The sequence below is a fragment of the Macrobrachium nipponense genome, chromosome 22 (assembly GCF_015104395.2).
Source record: "Macrobrachium nipponense isolate FS-2020 chromosome 22, ASM1510439v2, whole genome shotgun sequence".
Taxonomy (NCBI): domain Eukaryota; kingdom Metazoa; phylum Arthropoda; class Malacostraca; order Decapoda; family Palaemonidae; genus Macrobrachium; species Macrobrachium nipponense.
Window position 1 is genome coordinate 1,504,604 of NC_087213.1, and position 21,853 is coordinate 1,526,456.

General features: G+C 43.1%; 1 protein-coding gene across 1 annotated transcript in view; it reads left to right on the forward strand.

Annotated features, from left to right (window-relative positions):
- The window catches only part of LOC135198431 (ras suppressor protein 1-like), a gene marked incomplete at its 3' end in the record, with an annotated part of 40,859 nt that extends 19,029 nt beyond the window's left edge, over positions 1-21,830 (forward strand). Inside the window, 2 exon segments of the mRNA XM_064225964.1 lie at positions 7,108-7,240; positions 20,892-21,830. Coding sequence (XP_064082034.1) covers positions 7,108-7,240; positions 20,892-20,988 — 230 coding nt within the window.
- Positions 21,831-21,853: the final 23 nt, after the last annotated feature.

The window sequence follows — 21,853 nt, forward strand, 5'->3', positions numbered from 1 at the left end:
GGGAGGCGGGTGGGTATCAGGAACCATTCCCATTTTCTATTCATAATTTTTCTGTCGCCGGTGCTGAAAACACCTGTTTTCAGTACCTCCGTCTTAGTGGATTTTGGAAACTTCATTGCCGCTAAGTATCCTAATTGTATTTTGATTTATTTACTTGGATTTGTGGCTAGGCATACGCTATCTTAAATTGATTTGAATTTGATTCATTTTTGCTTAAAATATCTGAATCTAGTTAGGCTAGTTTCAGACGGGTTGTCTGCAAAGATAGGGTGTGGCTACCGAAAGCTTCGGTAGATCCGCATTGGTATGTACGAGGGGTATGGGTCTTCCTTCTTTGTTGAGATTTGTCATGTAAGGAGTGTGAGACTTTGTCTATTCCGTAAGGAAGACGTATGATTCGTATGTACGCAATTAATCAGTAAACATGTCTAATTCCGTAAGGAAGACGTATGATTCGTATGTACGCAATTAATCAGTAACAAAAGTCAGGGGTAGTGAACCTGCTAACCTTCCTGTAGACTTTATTTTGCCTAACCCTGTAGTATGGCCTACGGGCTATGAATATGTCTACGAGAGGTGCTCGCTCTTCTTCATTGCTGTGAAGTGTACTTCTATAATTGTTACTCCTAACCCTGCAGTATTGCCTTCGGGCCCTAAGCAGTGTCTGTAGAGGAATTGCCCTTTCTCTTATACTATTTCGATTCGTAACTTAGAATCGAAAGTGCTTGCTTTAGAGAGTAAAAGTGAAGTGCAGAAGTGCAGTGATACCCTTGTGTAGTGGAGGTGCGTCAGATCGGCCTCGTTTCGCCTCTAGGCCCTGGACCTCTGCTTGACTCCCCAGGACCTGGGGAGGGGAGCATGTCGAAAGCCGAAGGAGGGTTACAAGGAACCCCCACCGATCTGGCGTGCCTTCGGCAGTTACTGTAATGAAAATCCCCCAGACTGCCAAAGTGCGTGCGTGTGCACGAATCCTGAAAGTTTGCTTCTCGTCCTCCGAAGCGTCCTCTCCGTGCAGGGGTTGGAGCTTTCGGAAGGACTCGCGCCCTCTAAATAGAAGCTTTATAGAAGAGGACGCTTCACGTCCTCTCTCTCTCTCTCGTTATGCGTTTCAGTGAGAAGTAAGAAGGCGAACGTCGCCTGAACTCGTGTCCGTCTTTCCACCGAGAAATACGTAAAAGAAGTCATAGTAGCAGGAAGCTTTTGAGAGCGGACGCCTGGGACGCTCGGATGGACTCCAGGCGCGCGCGAGTGCACGCAAGCGCGCTCCGTGCGCGCCAGTGGACGCCGAGCGCGCTCCAGTGGACGCCGAGCGCGCTCCAGTGGACGCCGAGCGCGCTCCAGTGGACGCCGAGCGTGCACCAGCGCACGCCAGGTGTGTCGCCTGGCTGAACGTTTCTGTTGAACTCTTCAAGCTCTTGTTTCAGATTTGGGCCTAAAGAATTTTTACCTCTACCTTCGGTGATACCTTCTACCTCACCTGCAAAGAATGTGAAGTAGGCAGTGCTTCGGAGGAAGCTTAAAGTGAACAGACAACTTCTTCTTCGAAAACCCAGCAAGACATCGGATTTCGTGAATTCAAGAGGTCTCTGTCAATTAATATTGCTTTTTCGCATAGGTGGATGGAGTTAAGGAAGATCTCGTTTGCTCTACCGCAACCTTTGCCATTCTGCCAATAAATTTAAGTTGCCACTACCGCAGTCAAGACTTTGCGCTAAGGCAGTTACGGGTTATGTAAGGCTCGATGTCCTGCACGTCAGGACTCTCGGCAACGTTCAGTAGGATTCTTGCAAAGGCCCTCATCAAAAAGACGCTCTTCAGGAAAGCGCAAGACAGGACTTCCTTTGCCATACTGCCAATAATTTTAAGCTTTAGCAGGCATTAGTTGTGATACGGGAGAGGAAGCTGGTTGGAGAGTTTCTTCCTCTTCCCAGGATAATTTTCCAAGCTTTTTACCCCATCTGAAAGGGTTTTTCAGATGATAGATTTTGTTAGTTTCTAGTCGGGACTACGCTGCCGAATTGAACATCGTCGTCCTACTTGCCGTAAGCCCAGTCTCTTAACAGGATTCTTGCCCCTTCCTCGTTTGAGACGGGAATCGGAAAAATTAAATGCTCGACTCCCTGGATTACGTTTTGTCAATTCAGTGACTTTCCCCCATTGACAATATACTTTCGTTTTGTCAAGTAAGTGGGTATCCCCTCTTTGACAAAATATCTCTTTGTCCCGTAAATGGTTAGTTCTCCATGACAAACATCTCATTAACTTGATATTGCGTAAGCGAATAAGCTCTTATTGACAAGATTCGGAAGAGCTCTCATTCGTCATTCGCAGACTCGTACAAGAAATAGACTTGTAGACTACGTCAATGAACGCTTATGTCCAATAACATAAGAAGCTTGAGCTGACTGCTTCGACTGCTTCGATTCTCTTAAGTTTTGTTCATGAAACTTGCCTGTCAGATATGTATGTAGCTGTATTTCCGAATTCAGCTATATATATGTCTGCCAGGTAAGTAAGGAACAAACTTTATTGTGATATAATTTCATTTTTGCCTTGCGTTATTTTACTTCTGGTTGGTTCAAGTCATATACGCTTGCTGTAGTTACCTCTTCGGATGGCAACCGAGAGGTCTGTTGTCTATTTTAAGGACATTTAATCGTTACTCCCTGCAGCCTAACAGGAGTTTCCGATTTATCTTTTACCGTTGTATGGTAGTGTTCTGACGACACAAACGCATCTATATATTTAGCGTTTTCTGTTTCGCTTAAATATACCAGCTTGAGAGTCTTTCTGCTCAAAAAATAACGGGCCTATTTCTTCGTAGAATAGGGTAGCTGGCAACCCAGACATAAAGTTAAGAGACGAAGTTCGTAAGCTGCTTGCTGCTGCTGTCACGCTGTCTGTCCTCCAGTCCAAGCGAGCCAGTATTCAGTGACAGATCGTGCGCTGTCATGCGCGGTAGTTTACGTCTCTCTCTTCCTGCGGGATTGACTGACTAACCGTATCTCTGTGCTGACGGTTACGTCTCTCCTGCGGGATTGACTGACTAACAGTATCTGTCCTACAATCACGGACTTTAGCCTAAGATTGAGGGGATTTCTTACGTGAATGAATAAACGTTGCATTCGTTTTGCCTTACTATGTTCAACAGAGTTAGCTCTTAATCCTTTCGGTGCTCGTTACCGCACGGTATGGAACTACGAGTCTACCGCAACATTGCACTTTTATTTGCTCTCCTGCTTAGGCAAAGCGCAGCCTTATTTAGGGAAGTAAGCATACTCGGGGAGGGAATGGATGAGCTTGCTGGGGACCATTTCCTTCCTGAAGAAGTTTGTTTCCCCGAATAGACTGCAATTCAGACCACAGTTTTTTCCTACCGGGAAACTGAAATATTATTCAAGATCTAGCAATGATTCTGAACATCTCTCAGTGCGTCTATCACCTGAGGTGATAGAAGAAGGTGCCGGACATCTGGATAGGGTTTCAGATGTCCTGGATCTTAATCTGAAAGAAGTAAAAGCGATTCGGTAGTCCCTCCAGTCCTCGAAACGAGTTTTTGGGAACCAGTGGTCCAGATCAACTCTGATATTCCACAGCTCTCTCATATCTTAAGAAGTATCTTCTCTCGGTCCTTGTTCGAGTTTACGAGAAAGAGCCTATTATAACAACAGGCGCTAAAATGTAACGATCCTCTACAGGTTCGTTACAGGATTGCAAAAGTCCGTACGAATCGTCTCGATCGACGGTAGCAATTATTCACTTCCGAGTGGAATCTTTCTTTAGAAGTAAGTTGGGAGTTGTGTAGACTTTAGGGACGCCCTTTCATTCTTCTCTTCGATATGTTGAGGACGAAGAGGCGGCTTCTTCTCTGCTCCCTTATTCTCGATCCGGGATCGGTACCATTAAACGCCATCCTATGATATTGAACGGGGATGGATGTTTAGTCCTCTTTTTCCCCTTTTTCAATCGCTAGGAAATGTAATAAGAGGATTTATGACGTCACAGGGAGGCGACAATGACGCTGATCGCCCCATGTTGGCCTTCAGAATCCTGGATTCACAGAGGTCACATATTTCCTAGTTCACTTTCCAAGGACCTTTTCCGAGAGAGTCGGTCTACTCTAACTCGAAAGGTACCTATAACCTCTCCGCTCTGAGTCTGACTACGTTCAGACTATCGAGAGGTTGACAGGAATAAGATTACCGTCTTCCTTTTCCGTCTGAAGAATGGGATAAGCTGGCAGTCACAACTATTAAAGAATATGCAAATATGTTGTTGACGGCCTTTGGGCTCAGAGATTTGCGTCTGTCAAACAACAAAGCCCTTCACGATTTTTGAGTTCTGTGGAATCTCGAAACTCGCTCACCATCTACTTTTTGTCTCACCTGTTTTCTCGGAGTCAGACACTCGTGCGAGATCAGGCGACATATAGTAGCCCTGAGTTTCTTGTTGACGAAGTCAGTTGCGTTTATACACCCCCGATGATCGTGTAACATGAGACCAGGTTGGACTGTCAGGCATTCTTCCTTCGGGACTGAATCGCCTTTTTGCTCCTCGCTCCTTTCTCCTGGCACCAGAAGCTCGAGTCAGTTGATTCACTGACGACGTTGGGTTGCGTTGATACACCCCCAAGGTTTACTTAGATTGAATCGCCCAGGCAGTCCAGACACTCATTCTTCAGCGAAGAATAGTGCCTTATGGTCTTCAGGGTACAGCCTTGCTGTCCTTGATTCGTCTGACTTGTCAACTGGTCGGTCACCTGACTTTAGTACAGACGGACTGACTGTGCATGTCCAGATCGAAAGCTTTCAATATGGAACTTAGACGGTAGTCTGAAGTTCTTGATGTTAAAGCATTCGAACCTCTCCTACCTGTTAACTGTTTTGCATGTGATCAGGAAGGCCTTCTTCTAACCACCCTAGATACGACAAAGAGGGTTAGTGAAATTTTAAGCCATCGTCACAAGTTTGGCTTTAGAGAAGACAAGGCGGTGTGCTCTCTAAGCCTTCCGTTGTGGCCTAAGAATGGAAACCCGTTTTGTCCCCTTGGGCCAGAAGCTTGGAAGCAAGGATGGCACAAGTTAGTGGGCAGGAGCCAGAGAGAGTCCTGTGCCCTGTCGGGTCTCTCAAGTTTTATCTACATAAAACTCAAGAAAGTCGAAGTCATTCGGGCAATCTGCAGTGTTCCGAAAAAGACCAGACTTGCCCATATCGAAGAACACCCTGGCTTTAGTGTTAAGGAGTTCTTTCAAAAATGCTCCTTCATTGTGTTTGCACAAAGATTTGAAATCTTTTTATCTAAATGCTCACGAGGTGAGGGCGCGACCTCGGAAGCATTTCAACAGAGCATGGCACTCAGTAACATCCTGAGTACCATGTTTTAGCGAAGCAACTCTGTGTTCACTTCACACTCCCTGCGAGATGTGAAGATGGCATATGAGATCTGCTGCTCGCTAGGGCCATACGTGTCTGCAGACACAATCTTGGGGGCAAGAAGTACCACTCATCCTATCCTGTAGAAAATGGTTAGGAAGAGCTCTTAATTTAGTTGATGAGTCGCCGACAACGGCGACTTCTTAACTCTTAAGCCTTAGTTAAAACACCTTAACTTTGGCTAGGTTGGTCAGGTGGTGATATATATATATATATTTATTTTACTTCTTAGCCCTCATGGTATGGTCAATATGGTCTAGTCACGTCGTGGTCTCGCCCCTGTGGACAGATCATCTGGAGTGCACCAGCTATATAGGTCTCACCTCGCTGGCAACTCTAGTAGCACAAGCAGACTTACGTGGCAGTAACCACGAAGCCAGCTATGCTAACAGGTGGAACCAAGATGTAAATCATCTGCATGCATTTGTTTCCTAAAAATCCTTCTATTCTGTCCCTTCCCACCTCCAAAGGTGGGATTCAGCTATATATATATCTGACAGGTAAGTTTCATGAACAAAATGATATTGTTATGATACAATAAAGTTTGTTCATACTTACCTGGCAGATATATATAATCAAGTACCCACCCACCTCCCCTCAGGGGACAGTGGAAATAAAAATTATGAATAGAAAATGGGAATGGTTCCTGATACCCGCCTCCCAGCGGCGGGAATGGTACTAACCACCTGGCCGACCACTGCGTGTGTCGGAAGTTTTTAAAATTCTGTCGGACTTCAGAAAATACAGCTATATATATATCTGCCAGGTAAGTATGAACAAACTTTATTGTATCATAACAATATCATTTTTAATGCTTGGGTGCATTGAAAACTATGTAAACTGCATTCTTATGGCATTTATCAAAAAAACCTCCAAATATTTATTATTTTGCATTTTTGGTGTCCTATTTCATCTAGCGTTGTAGGCGTTGTAACCCTGGAACATGCGTCGTAACCCTGGAACATGCATCGTAACCCTGGAACATGCGTCGTAACCCTGGAAATAATATCTGATGAATATAATTGAAAAGCGTCATAACCTCGGAACGTCGTAAGCCGAGACCGTCGTAACTCGGGGACTGCCTGTATTCAGGAACAGGGTTATGTGGGTTATTCATCTAGTGTCCACTGGTCAGATGAGTGTGAACAATTCCAAGACAGGATAGGATAACATAACTATGATGCAATGTGGCATTCTTTTTTAGAATGAAGAAGCCAAAATCCAAGTCATTTTAATGTTTTAAAATTTTGTTATTGTTAGATTCAATATTTATTAATGCATGTTATGTATTTAATATTTGGGTTTTAGAAATAATAAAAAATTGCTGACAGGAGCAGCTAGTCGTATTGATTGCAGTAATTTTAAAGACTTCTAGAACAATTCTACAGTCACAGGAAAATATAAATTTTTGCGTTGCCTCTAGAGTCACCGAAAAAATATAACGTATTGCAGACAGTTGTTTGATCAGAAAATTGTAGTGTTTTAACAGTCTAATAGCTTATAACAATTGGTAACAGTTGTTTGATAGAGAAAAGTGGAGTGTTTTGAAGAACAGTATAATAGTTCATAACAATTAACAGGTCTGCATCATGATTATCAAGTTGTTTTTGTGGTAAAGGTCAACCTAGATCTCAGACATTTACATGCCTGCAACTGACCTGTTTCTCTTTCGTAGGTCACTTAGATTTGTTGGGCAGCCGATCGTGTTTCCGTCTGGAGGGCAACCCATGGGTGCCTATGATTGCAGATCAGCTCCTCCTTGGACCATCACATGTCATGGATATGTTACGCAATGAGTCCTACAAATTGTAAGTTCATTACTGTTGTAGAATTACATATCAGTACGTACAGTTTGTTAAAATTTCTCCCTTTCTGTCTCATGCCCAGAGTCAATGCTAGTATTCGCGCCTCAGTGGCGTGGTTGGTATGGTGTTGGCGTCCTACCTCAGTGGTCACGAGTTCGATTCTCTGCCATTCCATTTAGGAGTGAGAGATGTGTATTTCTGGTGATAGAAGTTCACTCTCGACGTGGTTCGGAAGTCACGTAAAGCCGTTGGTCCCGTTGCTGAATAACCACTGGTTCCATGCAACGTAAAAACTCCATACAAACTAACAATGCTAGTATTCTCATTTTCTCATTGACAAAATAACATTTAATATGGTAATTTGAAGGATAGACCCCTTTGGGTAGTACTATTTAATGTATGACACTTACCTGGCAGGTATACTATATATAGCTATATTCTCTGTTCCACCTGGCAGAAATTTTCAAAACTTGCGGCAAACGCTAGTAACCTATTAGTAGTTCAGGCAACCACCACCCCGTTACCGTGGCGCTAGCGCTAGGAACCCGTTTCGCCAATTGGGCCAGATTTTCTCTGCCAGCCGAACCGGCAACATTGTTGGTGGTTCCCTGCTAGGATTATTTTCATTCTCGTTGCTGACTTTTCATGGATTTTTGGTATTGTACTCGGAAACGTTAGCTTGGCATTCGCTTTGGATTGTTCTTTAAAGATGTCTGATACTGGAAGTATGTTTAGAGTTTGTGTAAAAGAGGGGTGTAAGGTAAGGTTGCCGAAAGCTTCGGTCGACCCTCATACTATTTGTAAGAAGTGTAGAGAGAATGTGTGTACTTTGGAGAATAGGTGTTTTGAATGTGAGAATTTATCAGAGAAGGAATGGAAGATATTTATGAAATATGTTGAAAGGCTTGAGAAAGATCGTGTAAGGAGATCTGTTTCTCGTAGTGAGAAGTCAAATTCTTCTAGCAAAAGGAGTGAATGTATTTCCTCTCCAGCTCCTTCTAACGTAGAATTGGTAGTTCCTTCTCCCCAGGTATCTCCTGCGCCCGCTGCTGTATCGGAGGAGGCGAATGATACACAGATTGTGAAGGTGTTCGCTGTTCCTTGCGTCCATGGGCGACCAGATACAGCGACTTACGGATAAAGTTAGTACTTTTGATGTCAGTGAAAGTGTAGTGGAGGGGGCGTCTGATCGTCTCTCTCGTGCTCCTAGACCTAGACCTCTGTCAAGCTCCAAGACCCAAGGGAGAAGGCATGTCGACATCGAAGGAGGCGAGAGAGGTTTTGTCGCGGTCAGGCGTCCCTTCGAACAGTCCTGTTGCAAGTTCCCAGGCTGTTGCAGTTCGCCGCAGAAAAGGCGTAACTGGGAAGTGTGCGTCCTCGGATGGTTCGACATCTGAGCGGGAACGTCGGTATTCAGTTGTGTCTCGCCCCCTCAAGAGGACTTTCAGGACATCGACCGCTCGAGAGAGACATGCTCAAGATCGTGAGGCTTGGAGTAGTCCGGAGGTTTTGTCCTCCTCGGAAGACGGGGACGCAGTTCCGATCAAGAGGAAGAGGATCTTTCGTGCTAAAGAGGACTCAGTACGGCCTTCTCGTTCTTGGATTTCGATGAGAGACTCTCCTCCATCTTCTTGCTTGTCTTCCCCTCGTCTCTCTCCGTCGGGTAGAGTACAAGATCGCTCTCCGTTACGTCGCAGTCCTGCTCGTAATCCTCCTCCTTCGTCCTCTGCCATTCAGGAAGATAGTACGAAGGGTTTCTTAAGGGAAATGCAGTCTAGGCTAGCAGTTCTTGTGAAGTCTTGGGATGCTCCTGTGCAGGCATCTTCGAGGCGGAAGGACGATTTCCTTCCGTTAAATCTTCTAAGACGGAAGACAAGGGTGCGTTCGCCGAGGACGCAGGACGCACTGGCGCTACGAGGACGGGCGATCGCTTGGTTATTCAGGACGCAGAACGGCAGGTAAGAAGAAAATGATTTCGGAAGAAGCCAGGGACGGCAAACGTCAGGACTCGGGATCAATTGTGGACGCAAGACGCAGGCGGCAGGAAGCAGATGTGTCTACGATGGACGCAGGACGCAGGCGGCAGGACATCGATAGGCGGCAGGACGCCGATTCTTCGTTAGCCGCAGGACGCAGGCGGCAGGACCGTTTATTCCGTCAGCGAAGCGTCAACACGACAGTGATCTGCGAGACATTTCTTCAGCAGAAGAGGATTTGGATTTAGTTGAGGAAAAGAATACGGAACCTTCTTCAGATTACAAGATTCTGACTTCACGTCTTCTTTCTATTTTTGAAGGGGAATTCAAACCAACAGCTCCTTTATCTCCCTTATCGCAGTTTTCCAAGACTAGGACTCCAAAGAAGTCCTCTTTCCTTAAGATGACTCTATCAATTTCTGCGAAGAAGGCCCTTCAACGTGTGAATGACTGGATGAAGGATAAGAAAGAAGCGGGGAAATACTCTTTCGCTTTTCCACCAGCTAAGTTAGCATCGAAGTCAGGAGTATGGTACGCTACTGGAGAAAAGTCTAGGCCTGGGAGTACCTGCCTCCTCCCAGGGGGACTTCTCCAGTATAGTAGACAGCTCACGCAGACAGGCGTTACAGTCTGCTAAGGTCTGGTGGACTTCGTCCGAGTTTGACCATCTTTTTAAAGGGATTTTTAGGACTTTCGAAGTCTTCAATTTCTAGATTGGTTGTTGGGAGCACTGGCAAACTCCTAGAAGAAGAAGATTCGCAGGATATGGAAGCAGCTAAGAGCATTATGTCCTGCATGGACAAGGCTCTGAGAGACGGAAACGAATGAACTGGCTTCTTTGTTCACAGCAGGAGTACTAAAGAAGAGATCGCTGTTGTGTTCTTTCGCTTCAAAAGGGGTTTCAAACTCTCAGAAATCGGAGTTGCTGTTCTCTCCCCTTTCGAAACAGCTGTTTCCTTCAGAGGTGATTAGGGATATAGCTCTCTCCCTTTCTCAGAAGGCCACTCAAGATCTTCTCTCGTCTTCAGTTAAGAAGTCTTAACCATCCAAGTTGGTTAAGAAAACTCCAAAGGAAACTAGGCCTTCGCAACAGCCCTTTCGAGGCAGAACATTCGCTCGACCCGCCTTTAGGGGTAAGAGAGTACCCGCTAAAAGAGGAGCCAAGACCACCTCTAAAGAATGAGATATCAGTCCTCCAGACGACAGTGGGAGCCAGACTTCAAGGTTTTTGGGAAGTTTGGCAGAACATGAAAGGCAGATCCCTGGCTGCCAACGTAGCCTTCGGGAAGGGTACAAGATTCCTTTCTTGAAGAGACCTCCTCTCGCAACATCTCCGAGAGCCTCGGGGCAAATTACAACGATTTAGTGGAGGAAAGCAGCTCTGTGGGAGCAAGTAGCTTCCATGCTAGAGAAAGGAGCCATAGAGCCTGTTCTGGATCACGAATCTCCGGGATTTTACAACCGGTTGTTCCTGGTTGCAAAGTCCTCGGGAGGTTGGAGGCCAGTTCTGGATGTAAGTCAACTGAATCTTTTCGTAGAAAAGACCAAGTTCACTATGGAGACGAACGATTCAGTACTGGCAGCGGTACGTCCAGGGGACTGGATGGTGACCCTGGACTTACAAGACGCATACTTTCATATTCCGATTCATCCAGGAAGCAGGAAGTATTTAAGGTTTGTGATTCAGGACAGGGTCTTTCAGTTCAAGGCCCTGTGCTTCGGCCTTTGCACAGCCCCCCAAGTGTTCACGAGGATGATGTCCAATGTGGCGAGATGGTTTGCACTTAAGAGGGATCAGAGTGTCTTTTTATCTGGACGACTGGTTGATAAGATCCCAATCAAGAAGTCAATGTCTGGAGGACTTGAATCAACATTGAACTTAGCAAAAGACCTAGGTCTTGTGGTAAACATGGGAAAGTCTCAATTGAATCCCCAAACAACAGATAGTTTATTTGGGGATTCAGATATCGTCAGTGACTTTTCGGGCTTTTTCCGTCCCCCGAAAGCCAAGCCCTATGCATTCGGAAGGTGCAGGACTTTCTAAAGAAAGACCGATGCTCAGCAAGAGAGTGGATGAGTCTACTGGGCACACTCTCTTCGCTAGAGAGGTTCATTTCTTTAGGAAGACTGCACATGAGACCTCTACAGTGTTTCCTGAAGGTTCATGGCCAAGAAAATTGCAACCGGATTCCTTCCAGTTTCTAATTCCTGCCGAAGTGAAGGAGGAATTAAAGTGGTGGCTAACTCCAGGCAGGTTAGCAAGAGGGATGTCGCTTCAGCAGAAGAGCCCAGACCTCTCTTGTATTCCGACGCGTCGGACGCGGGTTGGGGAGCGACATTAGGCCCTCAAGAGGTGTCGGGACTTTGGAGCAAGGAAGAAACAAGTTGGCACATAAACAGGAACAACTGATGGCAATTTTCTTGGCCTTGAAGCACTTCAGAGAGTTGATTCGAGACAAGACAGTGCAGATCAACTCGGACAACACCACGGCTCTGGCATACATCCGCAAACAAGGAGGGACTCATTCTTTTCCCCTTTACAGCTGGCAAAGGAAGTTCTGCTTTGGGCGGAAGAGGAAAGCGTCGTGCTGCTCACCAGGTTTATACAAGGAGAGAAAAAATGTGAGTGCGGACCTGTTGAGCAGAAGAGAACAACTTCTCTCGACGGAGTGGATGTTGCACATGGAGGTTTTGCCAGAGCCTGTGGAAGTTGTGGGGCCGTCCGGTAGTAGATCTGTTTGCGACAGCCAGAACAAAAGGTTACCAACCTATTGCTCTCCGGTTCCAGATCAGGAAGCAGTGGCGGTCGACGCATTCCTGATGGATTGGACAAACTTAGATGTGTACGCTTTTCCTCTGTTCAAAAGGGTACTGGGGAAAGTTATGAAGAAGTTCAGGGAGAGCCAAGGAACGAGGATGACCTTAATAGCCCCGTTTTGGCCAGCCCAAAGTTGGTTCACAAGAGGTACTGGAATGGACAATAGATACGCCAAGGACTCTCCTCTAAGAGTAGATTTACTCAGACAACCCCACTTCGACAGGTTTCACAAGAATACCCTCGCTCTGGGTCTGACTGCGTTCAGACTATCGAAAGTCTTGTCAGAGCGAGGGGATATTCTAGAGAGGTGGCCAGTGCAGTGGCTAGAGCCAGAAGAACCTCCACAATCACAGTATATCAGTCGAAGTGGGAGAATTTCCGGAAGTGGTGTAAGAACAGAAAGTGTCTTCATCCAGTACCTCTGTGACCCAAATCGCAGACTTCCTTCTATACTTGAGGAAGGAATTGGGTTTGTCAGTTTCGACAATCAAAGGTTATAAAAAAAAGTATGCTAACCTCAGTGTTTAGACACAGAGATCTAGACATCTCGAATAACTTAGACCTTAGAGATCTGATTAGGTCATTTGGTACCAAGAAACAACCCCAATGCAGGCCACCTGCTTGGAACCTCGATGTTGTCTTGAAGTATTTAACCTCTAGCAAATTCGAGCCTTTAGAGAAATCCTCTCTGAGAGATGTTGCTAAGAAAACTATCTTTTTAGTCGCTTTGGCAACGCTAAAAGAGCTAGTGAGCTTCAGGCCATATCGAAGAAGGTGGGATGGAGACATGGCAACGCAGTGTGTTCATTCCAAGAAGGTTTCTGGCCAAGAATGAGATCCAGCTAATCCTTGGCCAAGATCCTTGAAGTTTTGGGTCTGTCTGAGTTAGTGGGTCACGAGCAAGAAAGAGTTCTCTGCCCAGTGAGAGCATTGCGTTTTTTTATATGGAAAGAACAAGAGAGATCAGAGGGAATTCTGATGCTCTGTGGTGTTCAGTTAAAGACCCCAAGTAGACCCATGACGAAGAACGCTCTAGCCTTCTTCGTGAGAGAGTTGATTAGAGAAGCTCATATGTTGTGTCAAGAGCAGAGCTTTGGTATTTTGAAAGTGATGGCTCATGAAGTCAGGGCAGTTGCGACTTCATTAGCTTTTAAAAGAAGAATTTAGCCCTCAAGGAAATTATTGAATCCACATATTGGAGAACTAATTCAATATTTGCGTCTCATTATCTTAGGGATATTCAGACAACCTTTGATAATTGTCAGACGCTAGGTCCATACGTGTCCTCTGGTACAGTATTGGGCAAAGGAGTTACTACCCCATAACCTTCTTTTAAGCTAGTTGATTTTATTAGTGATGGTGTTTGTGTTTTTGGTCGTCTGAGAAAAGTGTTCGGTACTTTTATCAGTCATGTGAGTATTATCTTGGTATGGGGTGTGTGTAGTTCAGGTAAATGATCTATTACTAGCTTGAATGCCGTGGCATAAGAGGGCTGTATGGTTCTGTCAACACATTGGTCACGTCCAGTTGTCAGTTCCAGTCTTAGCTTCTTCAACACATTACAAGACACTTCCTTGTTGAGAGCTCCTAAGGTTTAAGCAGGCTTAGAGGCAGGACCTATGAAGTCAGCTACCTAGCAGGTAAGGAACCTAGAGTTTTAATAATATTTTGATAATATTTTTATACTCTAATAATGTTGCTGTCTTTGACCCACCTCCAAATGTGTCAATCAGCTATATATACCTGCCAGGTAAGTGTCATACATTAAAATGAAGTTTTTATGTTAAAACAAAGTTTAATGTATACTACCTGGCAGGTATATATAATTTAATTCCCACCCTCCTCCCCTCAGGAGACAGGGTTCAGAGAAAATCTGGCCCAATTGGGAATGGTTCCTAGCGCTAGCGCCACGGTAACGGGGTGGTGGTTGCCTGAACTACTAATAGGTTACTAGCGTTTGCCGCGAGTTTTGAAAATTTCTGCCAGGTGGAACAGAGAATATAGCTATATATATACCTGCCAGGTAAGTATACATTAAACTTTGTTTTAACATAAAAACTTCATGTTCAGTCTGAGCACCTCACATGGTGCACCTTAGGCCTTATTTAAGGTTCTTTGCAGCATCTGTTTGGACCCTAACTGCAACCTCTTTCCGTTTCTGCACCTCTCTTCAAATTCTCTTTCTTCCATCTTACTTTCTACCCTCTTTTAACAATTGTTACATAGTACAACTGCAAAGTTTTCCTACTGTTACAACTTTAACCTCATTGGTTCCACTGCTTGGCCTGAAATTTATATTTTTCATTCAAAGGAAGTCAGTTTACCAAAATTTACTCTGTCATAGATGTTTAGGACTGGCCAGGCTTTGCAGTACCTGGTTTCCTATTTATAAGGAAAATCTATTAAGAAGTGCTCTTTGATTAAGGAAGTTCATACTATAGTTTCTCATGTGCTGTAATGTACAGTTGGTCTATGAACATTAAATTAATTGCCAAGATTCACAGAACAAACAACCAGTTATATGCGGCCTGCTTTAGAACTCGTCTTGGTTACTTTTATAACCATCTTTGCATTTAAATCACTTGCTGTTCATATACGAAACAAACCTTCGGTTTAACATTAGGGTAAATACTCAGCGCCAGCTGGAAACCGGTAAAGTTTAAAATAATTGTGTACGCAAGGGGACTATTGGCATCTGTGCTGGTCACGAGTCATGTGGAGCCACCACACACCCCTCTGTAACTCGTGACCCCATTAGTTATTTTCTTACCGCCTTTAAGAGAGGATGTGCTTTACTTCATTCCTTTTAAAGCCGGTTTAGTTTGCCCCCTGTTGTTTTGAATCTGTTGCTTTTGAATTCCCTAGCATTATTGTGAACATGGAGCCTTCTCATGTTTCGAGATTTCCTGTATATCACAAGAAGCAGATAAACACCCAGATATTATCTTCGACGCTTTTGACGTCGGGGTACTCATTGTGTAGTAGGTTGTAGGGGCAGAAACTCTTCAGATACAATTAATTTGCTGCCTGTACTTTGGATTTTCACATATGTTATATGGATTGCCTGTGAATCCAAAGCTTGGATGTATCAGGATGTGCTTTGGGAAGTAATTTTGACAAATTGTGCTCCTTTCCCTGCGGCAAGAGGTGTGCATCACCATCTTGTTTTCGTTCCAGATACATAGGCAGAGTTGATGGATGGAGGTATGCGATCGGCGTTAGGCCTATCAGGGGTACCAACCCAAGAAGGCCAGTTGGTTTGCTATTTGACATCGCGCTGCCTTCCAGGGTCCCACGCTATGGGTGTTCCTTCTATCCTAATATGCACTGAATGGCGGTTGAATTTGTCAACATCTGTAGAGAAGCAGATAGTGCAACACTGCAGTCTTTTGAGTCAGGTTGCTATGCCAACAAGAATAACAACAGCCTTGCACTTCTTGTCGAGTGCTGGCTTCGCATTCAAGATGCTCAGTGACGTCATAAACATGGCACCCGCCATGATGTCATTTCACAGCTGCGGCCTACACGGAGACAGAGACATGCTTCCATTTTCGCTTCTTCGAGGTACAAGAGTACTTTACAACTACGCTTTCGGATTTGGCGACACGCACATTTTTTGAGAGAAATTGCAAGTGTTAGGAGATATAAACACATAGTGGAAAAGACACAAGTCTTTCCTCTGTCTCTTTCCACTTAGGTGTCAACAAGCTTAGGTGACTGACGCCAGTGCGTTCTCCTGCCAGTCCTTGAAGAACAGGGACTTCGTGGCTGATCCTCAAGCCAAGAGGAGAAGTTTCTTCTCCATCTTCAAGCCAGGACTGTCACATCCCTATTATAAGAAAGCACAAGAAGTAGTTGTAATTGTCGAACAAGTGACTGATGGAAGATTGGTCTAGTGTGGCTGTGAAGAGTTGGGGAATGCTAGAATCAGGGACTTCGTGACTGATCCTTGTGCCAAGGGGAGAAGAATAATTTCCTCTTCATCTTTGAGCCAGGACTGTCACATCCTTGTAAAAAGTAGCAATGCCACAGCAGTTTGGGTCTCTTGGTCTTGGCTGCATGAGTACCATCAACAGCCTCATGCTTCCATCAAGCTTGATGACGTCATAGCCAAAACCGCTATCAAAATGGCGGTAGTTATGACGTCACAGCCTACTGCTGCCAACCTCTCGTCTTCGGTAGCATCTTTATAATTACGCTCTCATTTCAGGAGCACGCACTTATGGAGAAATGTGAATTTTCTCATAGGATAAGCGGCAATACCGGTGCGTGCTCCAGTTAAATTTTGAATAAGAAAGCTTAAGCAGTAGTTTAGCTCAGTCAACTCTTAGATGGTTGCCGTTTAGGTTGTCAACAGTCCAGTGATAGCCTAGGTTGTGATAACCATGTTGGCCATAGAGCTTATGACGGGCGTAAGAACCATGACGCCCATGAGAGCTATGAAGGGCTTAAGAACCATGACGACCATGAGAGCTATGATGGCCATGAGGACTATGAAGACCATGAGGAATATGACGGTTATAGGAATATGATGGTCGTAAGGAATATGACGGCTGGAAGGACCATGATGGTTGTAGGAGGTAACTGTGTAAACAGTGATGGGCTTAGGAATCGTTCGTAAGAATTTGGGGTGCTGGTTAATCAGTGTTGCCAATTTAGACGAACTTGATACATACGCTGATGCCTTTACAAACTGTTTCCATGAATTCTAGGTGTCATAGTAATGCAATAATGGTAAAATTGCTCTCATATTTGTATATACAGTGGTCCCCCTGTATTCGCGGGGTATGCATAACCCCCCCCCCCCCCTATTTTGTTAGTTAAAACTCAAGAAAAACCACTAAAAATGTTCATACTTGGTTTTTTTTAATAGTTTTATCACAAAAAGTGCATTTTATGATGAAATTGATGAAAAAAACCAAGAATTTGTGGATATTTCTCATAGAAAAATACCGTGAACGCACAAATTTTCTGCGAATAATGAGGGGAAACGTTCCCGAGAGTAATCCGCGAATGTGTGAGTCTGCAAATCCGGAGAACGCGAATACGGGAGGCCCACTGTAGATTGCAATTATATGCTTAATTCACTTATTTCCACGGTTTTGTGTAAGTTTTATCCTAAGTTTGGAAGGTAAACACAAACCAATTGGCAACTGCTGGTTTAATCATGAGAACGAGAACAGCGTAGTTTTACAATGCACGTAATGCTGGACGGCCGTAAGGTCCACGCCGTAGGTATTGAGATGTGTCACCCTCTCATTTACATGCTAAGTGAAGTGAAGGTGCATCAGCCATGTTCACCTGCTGTCTACCAACGTGGGCACCCATCTCAACCAGTCTATGGATTCCTCTTAGTAATCGAATACAGTTTGCATGGTGGGAATTAACAGACTTTGGGTTGACCCGAAAAGACTTCAAACCTTTACAGGTCAGAAGAATTCCCTTGCTTTGTATACTTATTGGTATAATCTCGTTTGTTCCTATAAGAATATTGACCAAACGGTTCGACTCTAGACAGGTAGTTTACAGTTAGTCGATAGCTTGGTACTTTGCAGTAAAGTACTGTAGAGCCATTCTTCTTTACGAAAGCTCATGAAACTGATCGCACAAGGCTTTTTTATTTTGTTGGGAGTAGAATTGGTGGCGATAGGTATCCCATAAACTAAGGTTCAGGACTACTCTTTGAGTAAGTTTCGGGTGTATGGGCCATTAAGAAAACTTCAAGTCGAAAGGAGGAGGTGGAACTTCTTTCTTTCACTACTTTAGGTAGACAAGCCTAAGTAGTGCATCTGTAACCTAGGATGCTATCCCATCCGTTTAAGTTGAGTCATATCTTTTAGCCTAACAAGTGGTTAAATTCGTAGCCTACCCCAGCTAGTTCGAATCTACCGCCACTATCTTAGTTTAATCTGAGTAGTAGTTCTTAGCTTAGACTGTCTGAACTGACTGGTTTGGGCATACATGTGCCAACTTAGCCTAGCTAACGGTTGTGGTCTTGGCTTTTGAAACTGCATTTACTATATTAGCTTAGTCTGAGTGGTACAGTTCTTAGTTAGATTAGCCTAACTCTTGGGTAGCTGGTTCCGGCATACACGTCAACTTAGCCTAACAATGGGTTGATGACTTAGCATGGCCTTGCTACTTGAACATGCCTTTACTATCTTAGCTTGGTTTGAATAGTAAGGTTAAAAGCATAGCTGAGCATTGGCCAGCACCTAGGCTACCCATTTGGAACACTTTTACCACCTCAGCCTAGCAGGTTGTGGTTGTAGCCTAGCATGTATAGTCCAAACTTTCTTGGACGAATTTACCCTAACCTAAGTCATTGAGTTTCTAGATTAAGCGAGTCTATCCTAGCCTAGACTAGTTAGAGTACTTCTCTGATGGACTTAGCCTGGCCTAAGTGATGGAGGAGTTAGCCTAGCCTAATTGGTGAAGAATTAACCTAGCCTAACCTACCAAGCCAGCGTGAACCTGGTCTTGCCAACTTGAAATAAGTTAACCAGTTCAGAATTGACTTTACCTACTTAACCTAGTCCAAGTGGTTGTTTGCTAGACTAACCTAGCATCTTCAAAGGGGTCTCTTCCATCCTGGCCTAGTTTCTAAGTATTGAAGCCATGAACCTAGCATAGCGGGTTCAAGCTTCAGTTGGCTGAAGCAAATCATTAAAACTTCATGAACTCTGGAAAAGGAAGGTGAAGAATTTCCCATTCTTCAAGAGTGAGGTTGGGTGAAGTGACGTTGGGTACAAATCTGTGCTAGGTTGCTCGAGAATAGCACCATAGTGGTTTCTGGCAATATAGGGTTTCTCTTTGGAGGGTAACATATTGAACATATGTCCGTATATTTTTAACAAATCACCGCAATAGGGTGTTTCATGGTTGGAAAGTAACATTCCTTATGAAGAATGATCCCTGCCCTGTTAACAGGTTAATTCCTTGGACAGGAGGATAATTAGGATGTGTCTGAGTAGAATATATTATCATAGGACATTCCCTTGGGTTTCCTTACGATGTCATCCGTATAATTAAAGACTTACGTAAGACCTGTCTGCTACAGGGTTCTCGCCCTTCGAGCAGTCTGAGGATTCCATTTGGGATACTGGGAACAACTGGAGGTTACGCAAACCCTCCGTTCTACCTGTTCCACCATATCCCCTGAACGAGGATAGGGGTTTCCAGTAATTGAGGAGGACCCAAGATGAGTGACTGATAGTTTATCTTGGCACAATCTTCTCTACCAGGTTCGTGTGGGGAAGAGGCACCACTGATAGGTAGAATTGATATCTCAGGTCTGGAGTTTGCCCAGTATCCCTTTTCAAACTAACAGTCTTAAGATTTTGGGTGCAGAGCATCAGCTCGGATGTAACACGACTCCAGAGTTCTTCTCTCACATATACAACTTGTGTTAATTACAGACTTCATGACTCTTCCCATTAGGTGTGATTATTATGCCTTTTAACTGTACTCACAAGTTAACAGAAGTTTATTTACAAGATACACATAATTAAGTTAGGAGAACCTGTTTTCATGTGCACTGGAACGGTTAAACCTATCGACTGTTTTATCCAAGCTTTTTCATCTTTTCATACTAATTTTTCTGCTTATGTAATCAAATACATTTTGAGATAAAGTATGCAACCACAAGTTTTCATCCACAAAATGTCATTAAATGAAATATAGAATTGTATTTTAACTTTTTTCCCTTCTGAAGTATGTATATGTTGTGTATGCTACTGGTTTAATGCTGTTCCTTTGTATTTTGTATTCTTGATGAAGAGGAACTCCAACAATAATTCATTGTGATCTTTCAGTTGTATTGCAAATTTCTTAGGTATTCCTCTTGGAAATACAAATATACTAGTTAGTACATTGGTTATGCCTTGATTTCAGTGTTTGACATTCATGCAATAAATTCATTTTATCCAGTTTAAGGGGGACCTTAATGTGAGCTGTGCATGCATTGACAAGGGCACCTTCTTAGAGGTAAAGTTCGTGAGACATGTCTTCTTTGAGGAAGAAATTATAATTTTGGCAATCCATGGAATTCAGTTGCTCCAGATTCTTCAGGTACATGAATGTGTCACACATATACAATCTATATCTGCTCTATGAAGCTGACATATGTATTTTATTAAAGGGATGTAGGTCATAGATTCTTAAATATGTTCTCAATAAGTCTAGTAATAAAAGGTAATTGTGTGGATTACTGTACTTGGAACATTTATACAGGCCAACAAGTAATCAGCCACACCTGGCATCAGTAATGAATAAATTGGTTTGCTAGACTCAGAAAATACAGGAAAAACATAAGAAATAATTCATATACAATCCATACATCATATTTTGCAGGTGCCAAATACCATCAGGGATATGTCCAGTTAGAGGAATTAGTACTAGGAAATACAATATATTTCAGAGATGCAATACCTACCTATTACATTTATTTGAGTTACTGTTCTTCATACTACTTAGGTTAGCAAACACCTGTAGTTTGCAGATACATGTGAGCATTAGGTTCAGTATGCTTCTATACATAAAATAAAACCAAAGAGTTCTTTTTGGCAATAGCCAGCTATTTATAAGGCAGTGTAGTCATATCATTATTTTGTACTGGGACATACGCCAGTGTGTAAGATTGACTTGTTTTAAGTTATCAGTATGTTAATGCTGGTTGATTGTCTGAATGGAAATTTTATCAGATTGTGACCAATGTTTTATGAGGAAGTAAATTTTGGGCTCTAAATTTCAATTTAACTATCAGAAAACTTTGTACAGTATTTGTACCAGTATATAATTTCCTGATGCTAGAAGTCATGTTTTGTGAAATGTAATGATTTGTATTTTGTCTTCCATACAGTGTTTATCAACGGCATATTTCAACTGGCAGTCAACCACCTCCGAAAAATTATGAAGCCAAAAACCGTAAGGTATCTCGTAAACGAGATACAGCATAAATCAGGTTCTGTGGTTTTGTATCAGTATTAATAGTAAATACACAAGGGAACAACATAAAAATGCTTAGCAGTTGTATTCTCATTTTGACCTCTTGATTTTACAGTCTTTGATTACCAGAATAAGAGCTTATCGGCAGGATTTAAAATGGACATGGCAGGCTAACTAGTTATGACTTTAATATCAGGTGATGTTTAACAAATCTGTCAGTAATAACTGTCCTAGTTGATATGATAGTAGACTAATTTTTTTTCTACACGTCTTAAGATTTTCAGTACATGCGACAGCAGAATCAGAGGCTGAATGATGCCTAGAACTAGTTTATTGCAGTCCAAAGTGATTGGGCTTGAAGTTCGTGAAATATTAAGTACAGGAATCAAATAAAAACAGGACTTCTTATTTGATAATTTTGTGTTTAAAATACATAACATTTACATTTGTAGAAAGAATTATAGTTGTTATGTTTATGGTTACCAACATATGTTCAAATTGCTAAAAGTGTATTTTCTTATTGAGTAAAGTGCAAATCCATTCTTATTGTATGTAAATGTTAAAAAAAAGATTTTGAATTGGTATTTTTTAAAGGTGGACAAATCCTAAAATTGAAAGAGAAACTTAGAATTTTTATCTATTCTATTCAAACCTGCCTGTCTTTTACATGAGCTTTAGTTTTTTATATGCTTTAATATTTATTAATGTGTCACATGGGAATGAACTTTATTATTACTAATGAAGTAAACACCTTGTTAATGGAGTGACTAATATGGGTATTCAGTCTTTTATGATTCACGATGAAATTGTTCAACATGGATAAGAATAGGTGCTCTATTTTTAGGACTTAATAGGTAATCGATAAAAGCTGAATAC